This window comes from Dipodomys spectabilis, unplaced genomic scaffold, assembly GCF_019054845.1.
Source record: "Dipodomys spectabilis isolate Male_0828 unplaced genomic scaffold, ASM1905484v1 ptg000175l, whole genome shotgun sequence".
Lineage (NCBI taxonomy): Eukaryota > Metazoa > Chordata > Mammalia > Rodentia > Heteromyidae > Dipodomys > Dipodomys spectabilis.
In genome coordinates, this window is record NW_024870852.1 from 10,166,317 (window position 1) to 10,183,064 (window position 16,748).

Here is a 16,748-nt window from a genome sequence, read left to right on the forward strand (position 1 = left end):
ATTTGTCTTTTATTCGTTCATAAGAGTTCTTGAGCCGGGCGCTGGTGGCTCACGCCTGTAATCCTAGCTACTCAGGAAGCTGAGATCTGAGGATCGCAGTTCAAAGCCAGCCCGGGCAGGAAAGACCGTGAGACTCCTATCTCCAATAAACCACCAGAAAACCGGAAGTGGCACTGTGGCTCAAGTGGTAGAGTGCTCGCCTTGAGCTAAAGAGCTGAGGGACAGCGCCCAGGCCCAAAAAAAAGAGTTCTTGATATACTGAAGAAATTAGTCCTTTATCACATGTGTGATAAATTTTTTGCCCTATTTATTTATTTATGCAGCCTCATGCTTATGAGTCTGACACTCTACCACTTGAGCCATGACTCTAGCTTTTTTTTTTTTTTGAGACAATATTTTGCTCCGTTGCCCAGGCTAGTCTCTAACTCATGGTTAAGGTTATCCTCCTAATCTCAGCCTCATAAATAATTGAGATTACAGCTGTATGCTACTCACTCCAACTCGTCTTTCTCGTGGCGTGCGCGTGCACGTGCGTTCTATATTTTGATTCGTTCTTAGAAGACTTTCCATGATGATTTTACCAAGAAATGTCATCACTTGAGAGCTAGTTAGAAATGCCGAATCTCAGATCCCATTCTAGTCCTGCTGAGTCAGATTCTGCATTTCGACAAAATTGGCAGGTGATTTATCCACACAACAAAGGCTGAGAAGTACTGCCTAAACCTCTATTCACCTGTCAAAAACTCAAAGTTGCCTCTGGGCCTTTGTAGTCATGTTTTGCTCTTCTAGTGGCATTTTTCCTTTTCCCTTCAGACCTAGGGAAGACTTGAATTCTTGCGTATGCATACTTTCCTCCACTCCTAGACTATGTGGCTGCTATTGTATACTCCCCAACACATTCATGGTTTTTTTTTTTAATCCAAGAAACTACATTTCTGGGACCTAGTGGCATGATTAGTTGTGTCTGACCTTCCACCCCTCAGCCCCACCCCCCACCCCCAACTGGCTGAAAGCCCCTTGTGGGCACGTGTTCTGCAAGGCTGGTCACATAGTGCCTGGCAATAAATAGTTGGAACACATTTCGTATTGGGTTTGGGGCTCATATGCCTCAGTATATATCCTAGCTAATCCAGTGCTAGTGACCTCTAGGAGCTTCATGCATACCTTATGGGATTGTTGTGAAAGGAGTGTCAACTATGTACTTGGCACATAATCAATGTTATGTAACGGTTAGCTGTTGTTGTCATTAGCATCATTACATTTTCAGCTGCCACACAGGACATTGGGGCTGGATGACCTTGGGCTGGTTATCAGATGAACTAATAATCCGCAAAGTGGTGTCAAAAAGTTACAGATAGTTGTCATGTAAGGATGGAGCCAATCCATGTAAAGTGCTTAGCACTTTACTTAGGACTAAGTACATGGGAAGTTGAAGGAAGTTAGCATGTCTACCCCCAGGGTCTATGCTTAGTGGGTGCTCTATGACTTGGGCTTCTAGTTTTTGGTGTTGTCTTCCTGTCTAGCTGCTAGAGTATTATTATGTTTTTTTTTTTTTGGGTCCGGTCGTGGGGCCTGAACTCTGGGCCTGGGCGCTGTCCCTCAGCTCTTCAGCTCAAGGCTAGAGCTCTAGCACTTGAGCTACAGCGCCACTTACGGCTTTTTTCTTTTTGCTTATGTGGTGCTGAGGAATCGAACCTAGGGCCTTGAGCATGCAAGGCAAGCGCTCTACCACTGAGCCACCTTCCCAGCCCCTAGCTGCTAGAGTATTATTGACTGTTATTTTCACTGTTGTGTGGTTTTGTTTTTGCTTGGGGTGGAAGACTTACTGCATTGGTCTGAATCTTTGGAACAAATGTGTGTTGAAGTCTTTCTGGATTCACTTTTCATTCCTCTGCAACCTGAGCTCCCAAGGGAGTCCTTGAGTTCCCCAGGGTGGTGTCTCTGCTAAGTCTGGAAGAATCTGTTTCCAAAGACAGTAGAACTTCTTAGATTTAATTGGCTTGATAAACTGAGGCGATTGTAATCCTGTGCCCCGACTTCAAATTGCTTATCAGATAAGGCTAAAAGGTCTGACATCAGGCTCCTGTGGAGGGGAAATTCAGAACATGTGTTTTCAGAGAGTGAGAATAATGATCATACTGCCTGAAATAATGACTCACTGGTTAGTTTGTGTTTTCAAATCCACATTTTTTCTTCAATCCCACTTTTACTACAGGAGCCCTTCCTAATAAATGAGGACAGGTCACAGGGCCCAGCAAAACTGAATATAGACTTCAACTTCTTGCCAATACTTCAAGGCCCCAAACTCAGAGCCTTCCTCAGTATTTGACGGGTGCCTTCGTGTTGATTGGCCAGGTGCAGTTTTGAACCTGGTCAAATAGAAGGATTTAGGACCTTCCCTCATAGGGCTATGTATCATCTCAGATTGATACTTCTCCTGAGCTGTGGTTCTTGACCCTGACTGAGGATCACTTAGAGAGGTGGACTTGTAACATAGACAACTTGCTACAGTGCCAGTTCTGGTTCATTAGCTCCTGTGAGCTTCCAGAAAATGATGATGCTCTCCAAGGATCTCACTTTAAGTAGTGAGGACCTAGGAACTCTTTAAAAATACAGAAACTGTGGTCCTAGCTCTTAGATTCTGACTTAATTGGTCAGGATGACTAATAATATGGATGAAGCTTTGGCACTGGTCATTTTTAACACTCCCCAGATTACATCAGTGTAAAGAACAGTTAGCATAGATGCAGGTAAGGTATGGGATAATCGATATTGTCAGTGATTCTCAACAGTAGGTCTTTAGACCAATGGAAAGATAGACGGTATCAATCCCTTCTTTTTTTTTTTTTTTTTGTCGGTCGTGGTGCTTGAACTCTGGGCCTGGGTGCTGTCCCTCAGCTCTTCAGCTCAAGGCGAGCGCTCTACCACTTGAGCTACAGCGCCACTTCTGGTTTTCTGGTGGTTTATTGGAGATAGGAGTCTCACGGTCTCTCCTGCCCGGGCTGGCTTTGAACCGAGATCCTCAGATCTCAGCCTCCTGAGTAGCTAGGATTACAGGCGTGAGCCACCAGCGCCCGGCTTATCAATTCCTTCTTAAGGGGTGGGTATGTGACGAATGTGACAGTGATAGAGTGCTTGCCTAGCATGCATGAAGCCCTGTTCCTCAGTACTACATAAACAGGGAAAAAAAAACAGAAGTGGTACTGTGGCTCACGTGGTAGAGTGCTAGCTTAGAGCAAAAGAAGCTCAGGAACAGTGCCCAGGACTGGAGGGGGAAAAAAGGGTGGGGGGACTTCTTAATTGTGAGGAGGGCTTATAGGAAAAATTAATAAGAAGCATGGTATTAAACCTGTGTACTATATGAAGGGATGGTTTCATATTTTTCTCTATCTAGAGTTGGCTGGTAGCTAGGCATTAGTAGCTTATGCCTGTAATCCTAGCTAATCAGGAAACAGATCTGAGACTCACAGTTCAAAGCAGCCTAGGCAGACAAATCTGAGAGACTTTTTTCTCCAGCAAAACACCAGAAGTATGGATGTGGTAGAGTGCCAGCTATGAGGAGAAAAGGTCAAGGCAGGGGAAAGCTGTCCGGTGCTTATTTTGCCTTTTTTTTGATGCTGATCTTAGGGTTTGAACTCAGGACCTGAGCACAGTCCCTGAGCTTTTATACTCAAGGCTAGTGTTCTACCACTTTAGCCACAACTCCACTTCAGGCTTTTTGGTGGCTAATTGGAGATGAGAAGAGTCTCATGGATTTCCCTGCCTGAGCTGGTTTTGAACCACAGTCCTTAGACCTCAGCCTTCTGGATGGGTAGGGTTGCGGGCATAAGCTACCAACGCCCAGCTGGGCCTCACTATCTTACTTGTTTGCTTAAGGCTGGTGCTTTAGCACTTGAGACACATCTCCACTTCTTGTCTCTTTTTATTTTATTTATTTATTTATTTTTTTGGGGGGGGGTCCAGTCGTGGGGCCTGAACTCTGGGCCTGGGCACTTCAGCCTCTGGCCCTCAGCTCTTCAGCTCAAGGCTAGCGCTCTACCACTTGAGCCACAGAGCCACTTCCGGCTTTTTTTCTTTTTGCTTATGTGGTGCTAGGGAATCAAACCCAGGGCCTCATGCATGCAAGGCAAGCGCTCTACCACTGAGCCCCTTTCCCAGCCCCCTTCTTGTCTCTTTTTAAAAGATTTTCCTGCACTGCTAATTCTGCCTACCCCCTGATTACCAAATACATGTCTATCTTAGCTACTATTACTGGTTTTATTGGAGTCAATTTTTATTTCATAAGAAATGGCAAGTAGCAGGTATCTATAAAAGTTTACGATTAATCAATTGGATTTATTGTGAGTGAATATATTACTTTTTTTTTTTTTTTTGGTTGTGGAACCTTAACTCTGGGCCTAGGTGCTGTCCCTCAGCTCTTCAACTCAAGGCTAGAACTCAACCACTTGAGCCACAGCACCATGTCTGGCTTTTTCTTTCTATGTAGTGCTGAGGAATTGAAGGGCTTCATGTATGCAAGGCAAGCACTCAGCCACTGAGCCACCTTCCCAGCCCAGATATATTACTTTTAAGGCTTTGATCAAATTACACAGAGTATACCAGTGTAGTCACCACGTTGTCCAGCCTAGCCTCAAATTCCTGGCCTCAAGTGAAGCTGCAATAGCCTACAGAGTAGCTGGGACTACAAGAATGAGCCACAGTACCTGACTAGAATCTTAAAGTTGTAGTCCAGGTAAAGATGTAAATGATTCTGCAGTTGAACAAGCCTCTTCAAAGAGATTGATTGCTTATAAAATTGCATATTGGAAGAAATCCTGAATTGTGCAGAGTGGAGAGCATAACTTAATGGGTGGAGAAGCTATACAACAAAGTGATTAGGAGGCTGTGGCCAGTGTCTGGGTGGGAGGAAACAGCAGCAGTGAAGAGTATAGAAAGGCAGATGGAGAAACACAATTAAGTTGGTGATTTAGGCATGTGGATAACAAATGTCCGTTTTCTGTTCCTACCAGGCAGAGAGACAAGAGTCTAGCAGCTCTCCTAGTTCTTTCAATAGGTGGAGGCACTTTGGATAGATTTTGTTGAGGTCAGAGATTGGCATGGGTTGCACTAGATTCCTAGGTGCATGGCCTGTATAAAATATTTTCTGAGTCCTGCTCCCTAAAAGAAAAGCCAAGTGCCAGTGGCCCACACCTGTAATCCCTGCTATTCAGAAAGCTGAGACCTGAGGATTGCCTTTCAAAGCCAGCCCAGGCTGGAAAGTCTGTCAGACTTATCTCCAATTAACCACCAGAAAACCAGAAGTGGAGCTGTGGCTTGTAGTGGTAGAGTGCTATCCTTGAGCAACAAAGCTCAAGGACAGCGCCTATGCCTGAGTTCAAGGACTGACCAAAAATAAATAAATAAAAATACGATTAAATTCAAGAGGAGAAGGAAGACAAGGGAAACACAAACAGACATATCTGCCCACAGCATAATGTCAAGTAGATAAGTTTGTGAGGAGATAGAGGTGGTAATGGGAGGCCTGAGGCTGCCATTTTAGATAGAAAGGCTGCTGAAGACTTCTGAGGAGGGGCTGGGAAGGTGGCTCAGTGGTAGAGCACTTGCCTTGCATGCTCGCGGCCCTGGGTTCGATTCCTCAGCACCACATATGCAAAAAGAAAAAAGCCGAAAGTGGCACTGTGGCTCAAGTTGGTAGAGTGCTAGCCTTGAGCTGAGGAGCTGAGGGACAGCGCCCAGGCCCAGAGTTCAGGCCCCATGACAGGACTCCCCCCCCCCCCCAAAAAAAAAAAAAAAAGAAAGACTTCTGAGGAGGTGACCTTTGAGAGACACCTGAATGAAATAATAAGTGTTCCATGCAGCAACCTGTGGAGAAGGTGTTGGAGCAAGAGTAGAATAAACTGAAGGGGTGCTCAAAGGACAACAGACGTGTGGGACTGGGCTGAGTGAAGGGAGGAGTAGAAGGTGCCATTTTGGAGAGCACGTATGGAAAAATACATTGATAACACAAGCGCTTCCTGACCAAGTGAGCCTGTTGCTATAAAGAGAAATGGGAACTTACAGAACATTGTGGTGCTTTATTTCCTGCAAGCTGTACTGGAGGAGTGATACACTGGGAAACAGTTAAAAGGACAGTGCTCAGCCGAGCTCTGGTGGCTCATGCCTGTAATCCTAGCCACTCAGGAAGCTGAGATCTGAGGATCATACTTCAAGTCAGCCCAGACAGAAAAGTCCAAGAGGCTAATTTATCTAATTTATCAGAAAAAAAAAAAAATTAGACATGGCTCAAGCTGTAGAACATCAACTGTGACTGGGGAAAAAAAAAAAGTGAGAGCATGAGGCCATGAGTTTAAGCCCCAGTACGAGCACAAAAAAGACAATGCTATGCTGGGTGCCGGTGGCTCACGCCTGTAATCCTAGCTACTCAGGAGGCTGAGATCTGAGGATCACAGTTCAAAGCCAGCCCGGGCAGGAAAGTCCGTGAGACTCTTATCTCTAATAAACCACTAGAAAACCAGAAGTGCGCTGTGACTCAAGGAGTAGAGCACTTGCCTTGAGCTGAAGAGCTCAGGGACAGCACCCAAGCCCAGAGTTCAAGCCCACAATGGACAAAAAAATGACAATGCTCAGGAGTATTGAGTGTGGCTCCTGTGTGTCAGTCTTCCTTTTTGCCCAGTTATTAATTATGTGACCCATTTCATGGCTCATTTCTGGAAGTCCAGACTTATTAGCCTGGCACTCTTGGGAGCATTTGGCCCTATTTACAAGGACCTCAGGCTTACTAGAACATGAGATGACATTTGGTCAGTGGAAGCAGAGGTAAAGGTTGCCACTTGATCTGCCCTGGGCAGAGATGGTGAGGATTTCATTCTACATTCCAACTGTAGCCTCTCTTCTTCCCAGCAGGATTGGTGGCTGTGGTCCCTGGTACTTCTCTCTCTCACAGCTGAAACAAACGCCTTCTATGTCCCAGGGGTTGCACCAATCAACTTCCACCAAAACGACCCTGTAGAAATCAAGGTGAGTATGTCCAAGGACATAGCTGCATCTACGCTGGGCAGCCAGGCTGGAGGGCAGAGCTCACCTGCCATGTCCATCCTGTGATTACAGACAGCACAGACCCCCACTGCATGCTGCACCTCTGCCTGCAGTTCAGAGCCTCTGCATTGCCCTCTCTCTCTGCCTCTGGCTTTGTGTCTCTCTACATCACTCCTGTGAAAGTGATTTTTCTCTGCTGGTCTTTGCTTTTGTGTGCTCATATGCATGTGTACCTCTTTCGCTCTCCTTGTTGCTTGTAAGCAACACGCACACGTATACACATATAGAGACATCTCTGTCTCATTCCACTTACCTCCTCTTCTGTGGACTCTCTGCCACAGATCCATCCCCTTCGGTTATCAATTTTCTTTGCATAATATCTAGCATCTGCTCATATTGTTCATTTATTGGGAGGCTCTCTTCCTTGGAAGGCAATCTTGTATTTTGCCAGAAAAATGTCAGAGTGACATTTACTGAGGTTTATTTACATGCCAGGCATTTGACCTGCCTTATCTTATGATGTGTCCTCCTGCCTCCTGTAAAACACTGACTGCACATTCTTTGTGTTTTGCAAATTTCTGTGTATTTCACAGGTAAAATTTAAAGCCCAAGGAAGTGAACCAACATGTCCAAGGTCACATGGTGAGGCAGGTATAGGACTAATTTCAAGTCCCATCTTTTTACCACTGCAGTGCCCTTTCTTCTAATTTGGCCTCTGCCAAATGCCCCCTCTAGAGCAAAGCTTGTGGCATAAGGAGTATCGGAATGGTTGGCTTCTAGTCCTGCCAGGGTAGGTGTGTGGGAGTAGATACCTTTGTTGGGAAGAGAGCATAAAGGTGAGACTCACCTCTTTGTACTGTGAATGATAAAACACAAAAAGTGTGATAACATGCTGTATGACCAATGATGGGTAGTTCTTAAGTAGTAAAGATATGTATGGGGGGGGGGGGGGCCGCAACATTCTGTTTTACCTATGGGTTTTTTGTGCCTGCTGCCCATTCTGCAGGATGTTTGTATCATCTCCTAAATACTCTCCTTAAACCTTCTCATGAACTATTTTCATTAACCCTGTGTTTAATGCTTATACTACACTTAATTCAGTGGTAGCATACTATGGTTTCTTCACTGTTTTTATTATAAGGTGTTTAGTCGTTTTCCGTTTTCCTTTCTTCAGAATACCTGCTCTGCCTTGCTGCAAGCACAGATCAAGACACTTATGGTCCATTCTCTCATGGACCATAAGTAAAGCAGATAACTGCATTTTGCCTGAAGTGCTATAAGAAGCTCAAGGGGTTGAGCTCAAGACCCATTGGATACAGTGGGTAGGAGGCGAGGCTCAGGGGTTTGGGAACTGAAGCCAAAACCTAAGTTTGGGAAGGCATTAGATGAACGTGGAATAAGGCAAAGGAGAAAGCCTGGGGCAGGAGGACTTGAGGGAGTGATGGGCGAGAGGGCCTTTGTACTTACAAATAAGGAATGGACATCTTTGTTCCTAAAAGTTTTTCCTTACTTAAAACATGGATGGATGCCTAGAATGGAATTATCTTGTCAAAAGATAGCCACGCATTCTAAAACTCTGTGTATATTCAATCTCATGATTTTAAACTAAATCTATAATTCAGTCTAAAACTAGGGAAAAGTGAAATCCAGAGTTGTAGACAGTACAGTCTGTCTGCTACATCATTTTGCCTAGTGGGTTCTTTCCCAAGAGTGTTAATAATGAGCGGGTTCAAGGAATGTTCTCAGAACAGTCATCTTTAGCTTCTGCTGGAATGAAGAATATAACAGCCTTTGTTTTCCCACCAGGCTGTGAAACTCACCAGCTCTCGAACTCAGCTACCTTATGAATACTATTCGTTACCCTTTTGCCAGCCCAGCAAAATAACCTACAAGGCAGAGAATTTGGGTAAGTTCTTCTCTCACACTACTTTAGCCTGTCTCAAAGAAGAACTCAGCATGGTTTTCCTGATGATAGTGGTAGTTGCCCTTACCTAGTACTTACTATGCGATGGGCACTGTTGGTCTGAGTTTCCATGTCTGGCGGCTGGGGCAGTAGTTTCCTTCAGTCTTTAGTAACACTTGGCAGATTAAGTGGCCTGCCTTTCCTTATATAGTTAAAGCTAAGCTGTACTTTGAATCCACCTGCTCCGTCCAGAGTTGAGCACTTAGTTTCTGCTCAAATATCCTCTACTTTCTTGGGGCTTCTATTACCCGTTCCACCTTTAATTGAAATAATGAGTGACTACCTCTGCCCTGAAGCAAACAAAGACAGTCACCACACTTGCTGAGCTGTGCAAGTGATATGTAAAACACCCAGAGCAGTGTCTGGCACAAGTATTCCATAAATAGTAGCCGCTTTTTTCTAATTTAAGCAATTCTCTATTTGGTAGGATTTGGGAATTAAATGAAAAAAGAGAGTTGTCTGTACAGCTCACATGAGCAGTATTTCCTCTTTGCCTCCTCTGTTAAGTCTTAGAGATAAAGTATGGGCAGATGCTGTCCCTGATGTCAAGGACCTTAAACACTCTTCTACTTTGGGAAAGAGAAAAAGAAAACTGGTTCAGGGGTAGGGTGTGTGTGTGTGTGTGTGTGTGTGTGTGTGTGTGTGTGTGTGTGTGTGTGTGTGTGTGTGTGTGTGTGTGTGTGTGTGTGTGTGTGTGTGTGTGTGTGTGTGTGTGTGTGTGTGTGTGTGTGTGTGTGTGTGTGTGTGTGTGTCTGTGTGTGTGTGTGTGTGTGTGTGTGTCTGTGTGTGTGTCTGTGTGTGTCTGTGTGTCTGTGTGTGTCTGTGTGTGTCTGTGTGTGTGTCTGTGTGTGTCTGTGTGTGTGTCTGTGTGTGTGTGTCTGTGTGTGTGTGTGTCTGTGTGTGTGTCTGTGTGTGTCTGTGTCTGTGTGTGCTGGTTATTTTAGAAATGAAAGCAGACTTTCTGCTCAGGCTGACTTCAAGCTTTGAGCCTCTAGATCTCAGCCTCCTAACTAGCTAGGCTTATAGGTATACACTGGTGCTGGTGAGAACTGGCTTTTGATCAAACCCATGAAAGGGTCCACTTTCTCTGTCTGGACCCCCATGGCACATATGTTTCCAAAATCCCTAGCTGACAAGCTTACCTACTGCTAGGTTCTGGAGGTCCCTGACGAGCTGGAGTCAAGCCTTGGGGATAATTTAACCAAAAGCCAGCAGCACTGCCATGCACCCCTACATATGCCCTGTGGTCAGCCAGGTAATAATAAACATTTGTATGTTTTGACCTATTGATTTTCGCAACTCTCCCTATGACAGCTCAGTGACCCCTTCTGAAGAAAGCAACAAGGACAGCAAAAAGAAATGGTTTTAAGCTAGGTGCTAGTGCCTCATGCCTATAATCCTAGCTAATCAGAAGGCTGAGATCTGAGGATAGCAGTTCAAAGCCAGCCCTAGCAGGAAAGTCCGTGAGACTCTTTTCTCCATTAAACCACCAGAAAACCAGAAGTGTTGCTGTGGCTCAAGTGGTAGAGTGCTTGCCTTGAGCTGAAGAGCTGAGGGACAGAGCCCAGGCCCAGAGTTCAAGCCCCACAACTGACCAAAAAAAAAAAAAAGGTTTTAGTTAGCTGGGCACTGGTGGCTCATGCTGTAATCCTAGCTACTGTGGAGGCAGAGATCTGAGGATCACAGTTTAAAACCAGCCTGGGCTGGGAAGTCTGTGAGATTCTTATCTCCTCTAGTTAACCACCAGAAAACAAGTGGTCCTGTGGCTCAAAGTGGCAGAGCACTAGTCTTGAGTGAAAGAAAAAGCATAGGGACAGCACCAGGCTATAAGTTTAAGCCCCAGTACAGCACCTCCCCCCCCAAAAAAAAAAAGATTTAAAGCAAAAGATGTGCCGGGCGTTGGTGGCTCACACCTGTAATCCAAGCTACTCAGGAGGTTGAGATCTGAGGATCACAATTCAAAGCCAGCCCAGGCAGGAAACTCCATGAGACTCTTATCTCTAATAAATCACTAGAAAACAGGAAGTGGTACTGTGGCTCAAGTGGTAGAACGCTCGCCTTGAGCTGAAGAACGCAGAGAAAGCGTCCAGGCCCAGAGTTCAAGCCCCATGACCGACAAAAAAAAAAAGCAAAAGACATGAGCATCAGTCTGTCAAATGGAAGGATGCCCTGAGTTCAAACTTGGTCATCTCCAAGAAAAGACTCAACCTCAGTTTCTCCACTGTTAACTACGTGACACTGTTTCAAAATCCCCACAACTGACATAAAAGAAAGAAATGGTTTTAGTCAAAAGTCCTGAGTTGAAATCTCAAATTCTAGCCAGTACAGATATGGTGGTGTGTACCTGTAATGCTTCCCTCTAAGAGGGACGCTATAAATAGTCGGTCAGGGTCTGACATCAGCCCAGAGCAAAAACTTGATACTTGATCTGAAAAAGAATGAAAGCCTCGGGGCGTGGTGGCTCATGCCTGTAAGTAATCCTAGCTACTCAGGAGGCTGAGGCTAAGATCTGAGGATCATGGTTCAAAACCAGCCCAGCAGGAAAGGCACAGGAAGTGGCACTGTGGCTCAAGTAGTAGAGCACTAGCCTTGAGCTGAAGAGCTGAGGGACAGCTCCCAGGCCCAGAGTTCAGGTCCCACGACCGACCAAAAAAAAAAAAAAGAAAGAAAAACAGGCTCATATTTGTAAATTTAGCTGCAAGAGGCTAAGATCTTAGAATCCCTATTTGAAGCCAGTTCAGGCAGAGAAATCTGAATGAGACTTTATCTCCCATAAACCACCAAAAAGCTTGAAGTAGAAGTATGGCCCAAGTGATACAGTACCAGCCTTGAGTGAAAAAGCTAAAGGACAAATCACATGATTATCACCACAGATGCAGAAAAGGCCTTTGATAAAATTCAACATTCATTCATGCTAAAAGCTCTGGAGAAAATAGGAATAGAAGGAACATTTCTAAAAACAAAGCCATTTATGACAGACCAATAGCCAATATTATACTTAATGGGGAAAAGCTACAACCAATCCTCCTAAAATCAGGAACAAGGCAAGGATGCCCACTGTCTCCACTCCTCTTCAACATAGTCCTAGAACCCTTAGCCAGGGCAATAAGGCAAGAAAAAGACATTAAAGGGATCCGCATAGGGAAAGAAGAAGTGAAACTATCCCTTTTTGCAGACAACATGATACTATACCTCCACGATCCCAAAAACTCCATCCCCAAACTTTTAGAAATCATAAGTCACTTCGGCAAAATAGCAGGATGCAAAATAAACCCACAAAAATCAGTTGCCTTCCTATACACTGATAACGTACGGGAAGAGAGGGAAATAAAGGGAGCAACCCCATTCACAATAACCTCCCAAAAAATAAAATATTTAGGAATTAACCTAACCAAAGATGTAAAAGAACTATTTAATGAAAACTATAAAAAGTTAAAGAAAGAAATTGCAGAAGACACTAGGAAATGGAAAGACCTCCTATGCTCCTGGATAGGCCGACTTAATATAGTAAAGATGGTAATACTTCCAAAACTAATATACAAATTCAATGCAATTCCTATTAAAATCCCAATGACGTACATCACTGAAATACAGAAAACAGTCCAAAAATTTATATGGAACAACAAAAGACCTAGAATAGCCAAAACAATTCTAGGGGATAAAGACAATATGGGAGGGCTATCCATGCCGAACTTCAAACTCTACTACAGAGCTATAACAAAGACAGCATGGTACTGGCACAAAAACAGACCCGAAGACCAATGGAACAGAATAGAAGATCCAGAAATAAATCCACAGGCCTGCAGCCAGCTGATATTCGACAAAGGAGCCAAAGACATACAATGGAAGAAACACAGCCTCTTCAACCGCTGGTGCTGGGAAAACTGGGCAGCCACATGCAGAAAACTAAAAGTGGACCCCAGCCTATCACCATGCACCAACATCAACTCAAAATGGATTAAAGACCTTAACATTAAACCTGAATCTCTGAAACTACTGCAGGACAGAGTAGGAGAGACACTTGAACTAATAGGCACAGGAAGGAACTTCCTGAACAGAGTCCCAGGGTCACAACAAGTTGGAGAGAGACTCGACAAATGGGACTACCTTAAAATAAAAAGCTTCTGCACAGCTAAATCTATCGCAACTAAGCTAGAAAGACAACCAACTAATTGGGAAAAAATATTTACCAGCAATATATCAGACAAGGGGTTAACGTCCTGTATATACAGGGAACTCAAGAAACTAATCCCTCCCAAACCTAACAAACCAATTACTAAATGGGCAAGGGAACTAAAGAGGGACTTCTCAAATGAAGAAATAAAAATGGCAAAGAAACACATGAGGAAATGTTCATCATCCCTGGTGGTGAAGGAAATGCAAATAAAGACAACCCTGAGATACCACCTTACCCCAGTCAGAATGTCCCACATCCACAAATCAGCCAACGACAAATGCTGGAGGGGATGTGGAGAAAGAGGAACCCTATTACACTGCTGGTGGGAATGTACACTTATACAACCACTTTGGAAAGCAGTCTGGAGGGTCCTTAGAAAGCTAAAGATTGACCTCCCTTACAACCCAGTCATACCACTTCTAGGCATCTACCCTGAACAACAGGAACCAATATACAAGGACACGTGCACCTCCATGTTTATTGCAGCACTGTTCGCAATAGCTAGGATATGGAAACAACCTAGATGCCCCACCACAGATGAATGGATCCAAAAATTATGGTATCTATACACAATGGAATATTATGCAGCCATTAGAAATGACAAAATAATGGCATTTGCAGTGAAATGGATGGAGCTAGAAGGAATCATGTTGAGCGAGGTAAGCCAAGAACGAAGAGACAAACGGTACATGGTCTCCCTGATAAGTGGATGCTAAATCCAAAATGTTAGGTGATACGACAAAACTAACAGGACTTAAGAAACAAAGAACTCCCACTCATCTGGTTGAACCACTACTAAATATCCCCATGCTGCTGATCACAAATAGGGTATATAACATGTGAACACTGTTATATATTACAGACTGTGGTAGACAATTTGCTCCAAGGAAGTTAGAATGAACTTGTGACTTTGAAATTACGTAATCACAATAAAAAAAAAAAAAAAGAACCTCGGGGAAAGGAGGGAGGGAGGGGATGGTAGGGGGAAAACAATGGAGGGGGTAACAATGTTCAAGAGGAAGTGTACTCATTACCTCACTCATGTAACTGTAACCCTCTGTATAGTATCTTTACAATAAAAAAAAAAAGAAAAAAAAAAAAAAGCTAAAAGACAGCTCCGAGGCCCTGAGTTTAAGCCCCAGTACAACACCAAAAAAAAAAAAAAAAAAAAAATTTAAAGCAAAAGACGTGAGCCATGTGGCTCAAGTTGTAGAGCATCTGTCTGTCAAATGGAAGGAAGCCCTGAATTCAAACCTGGTCATCTCCAAGAAAAGACTCAACCTCAGTTTCTCCACTGTTAACCATGTGACGCTGAGTTTCAAAAGTATAGAATTTAGGACAGTAAATTCTCTTAAGGAAAATGAAGCACAGATGATAAAGGCACTTGGCTCAGCCCACTCACCTACTAAGTGGCAGAGTCTAAGCCTTGTTTCCCACTCCCATGTCCTTAAGCAAAGCCCTATAACGCATCCTAGTTGATTCTTACAGGAGCACTGCCAGCTGAGCATAATTGCCCTCCCTTTATGCTAGAGGAATGGCAGTTTCTCCACCTACTGTCCACAAGGCCAGGTTTTAACTTGGGCCTTTTGACTAAAGCCAGCATTCTTTGTGCTCATTTGACTGTGTGGACACTGTTCTGGCCATTGCATTGTTGGTGATTCATATCGTGGTATGGGCATTGTAGTCCTGTGGCAGGTGTGCTAGCACACCACAGTGGATGCTTTCAGTCCACGTCGTAGCTTGTGGCTCACTGATAGAAGGAATACTTGTGCAAGTGAGGTGAGAAGGCTTTTGTTGTTGTTGTTGTTGTTGTTGGTCATGGGGCCTGAACTCTGGGCCTGGGCGCTGTCCCTCAGCTCTTCAGATCAAGGCTAGTGCTCTACCACTTGAGCCACCACAGTGCCACTTCTGGCTTTTTCTGCTTATGTGGTGCTGAGGAATCGAACCCAGGGCCTCATGCATGCAAGATGATCACTCTACCACTGAGCCACCTTTCCAGCCCCCTGGGCAGGCTTTTTATTCCCCTTACTCAGGAGGCTAGGTATGAGCATCGCCTAAGCTGGGAGTGTTTGAGATCAGCCTGCCACATAGGCAAAACCCCATCTGAAGAAAAAAGACAGAGCACTTCTGTATTAGAAATGAGCCAGTACGTCCTCTTTCCTGTTTAAATTTAATTACTAAATATCATGATGTGACATTACTTTACTTGTTCTGTAGCTTGTTCCTCTCTCTGTGGTTCCTTCCTCTCCTCCAACCAGCTCTTTGTTGATCAGTAGAACTTAGGGCGAGGAAGGAGCCCAGGAGCTTAGCACAACCAGTGTCTCTTAGCTTGTCATCTGTAAGATGCTGTCAGCCATAGGCTAGGCAAGTGTCCTGTTGATGTTCTAGCTGTCCGTTCACCAGTTTATGTCAGGGCCTTGCAGACTCACCTTCACTACCTGCCCTCTAAATTGGGGTGGTGGGGGGAGAGCTTCATCCAGGCCCTTCTCAATCCTGCTTCCCTCCGTAGTGGCCTCATCTGCGCTGAAGGCATTGTTCACCAGGACTGCTACGTTACATACCAAGTGTTGCTCCTACAACAGTGCCCCTGCTACATCTATATAACAACAACTCCCAAATTCTCTTTCTTCCCTGATCTCTCTTCTGAGCATTATATCCTACTGTTTTAAGTGCCTGTTTGACATAGCCAAACTGTAAATACCTCCCATCTGAATTTGATTTTTCCTGTTTGCCCACCTAGAACCTAGTCACAGAAGTTTAAGATTCTCCCAATATGAACCCATCCTCCCTTAATCTAGTACCCGTCCAGCAGCAGCTTTCCAGGGCCCACCTCCTCAGTAGCTCCTGGATCTCTGCTTCAGCTACCCACACACTCCTTTCCCACCCCATCCTCACTCACCTGCATGACACTGGTGTCATTGCCCTAGCTGACTCCTCACAATTTATTTTCTGCACGAAGAAGCCAGAGTAGTCTTTCTGAAACCAGAATTAGATAACATCTTCCCCACCCCTATTGGGCACTCCCTTTCAATAGACAAGCTATTTGTGGCTTGATCACAAGGCTCCAGCCCATCTCTCCCAATCTCTGCAGCTCACCCTAATCATTCCCAAGCCCACTTCTCTGCAGCCACACATACCTCTCAAGTTTGCCACCATTGCTTCATCCCTGAGGGACCTTTGGACACTTTTCCCCCCATCTCTGCCTAAATTACTACCGTTCTTCCTTTAGAGTCACTTTAAACACCACTAACTTGTGGAAACTTTCCTAGCTCCATGCCTCATATCCACAGCAAGCCGCATAATACTGTATATTCTATTTTGCTGATGATTTAATCAATCTGACTTCCCACTAGACCATAAGTTCTGGGACTATGTCTACACAGCACTATCTTCAGGGCTGGCACACAGACAGTACCAGCATATGTTTATGAATGAAAGAACAGGTAACTAGATGACAGAGCAGACAGCCGTGGCAGGCAAATCCTGTATGGTAGGCAAGTGTTGGACCACATGTATGTGGAGGTGTTAGTCCTGCCTGTTGGCTTAGTGGATCTGCTTCAGCCTGTCCCAGTT

General features: G+C 44.6%; 1 protein-coding gene across 3 annotated transcripts in view; it reads left to right on the plus strand.

The window, feature by feature from the left end:
* Tm9sf4 (transmembrane 9 superfamily member 4) overlaps window positions 1–16,748 on the plus strand; it is a 52,251-nt gene that overhangs the window by 13,835 nt on the left and 21,668 nt on the right. Inside the window, exons 1-3 of one of the 3 annotated variants that reach the window (XM_042694464.1) lie at window positions 6,723–6,816; window positions 6,904–7,017; window positions 8,842–8,941. Coding sequence is in view for 2 of the 3 variants with exons in the window: in XM_042694462.1 (XP_042550396.1) it covers window positions 6,901–7,017; window positions 8,842–8,941 (217 nt within the window). In the remaining variant the exon portion in view is untranslated. Of the gene's footprint in view, window positions 1–6,722; window positions 6,817–6,900; window positions 7,018–8,841; window positions 8,942–16,748 lie in introns of those variants that run through there. The other 2 variants (XM_042694462.1, XM_042694463.1) reach the window with 2 other exon arrangements.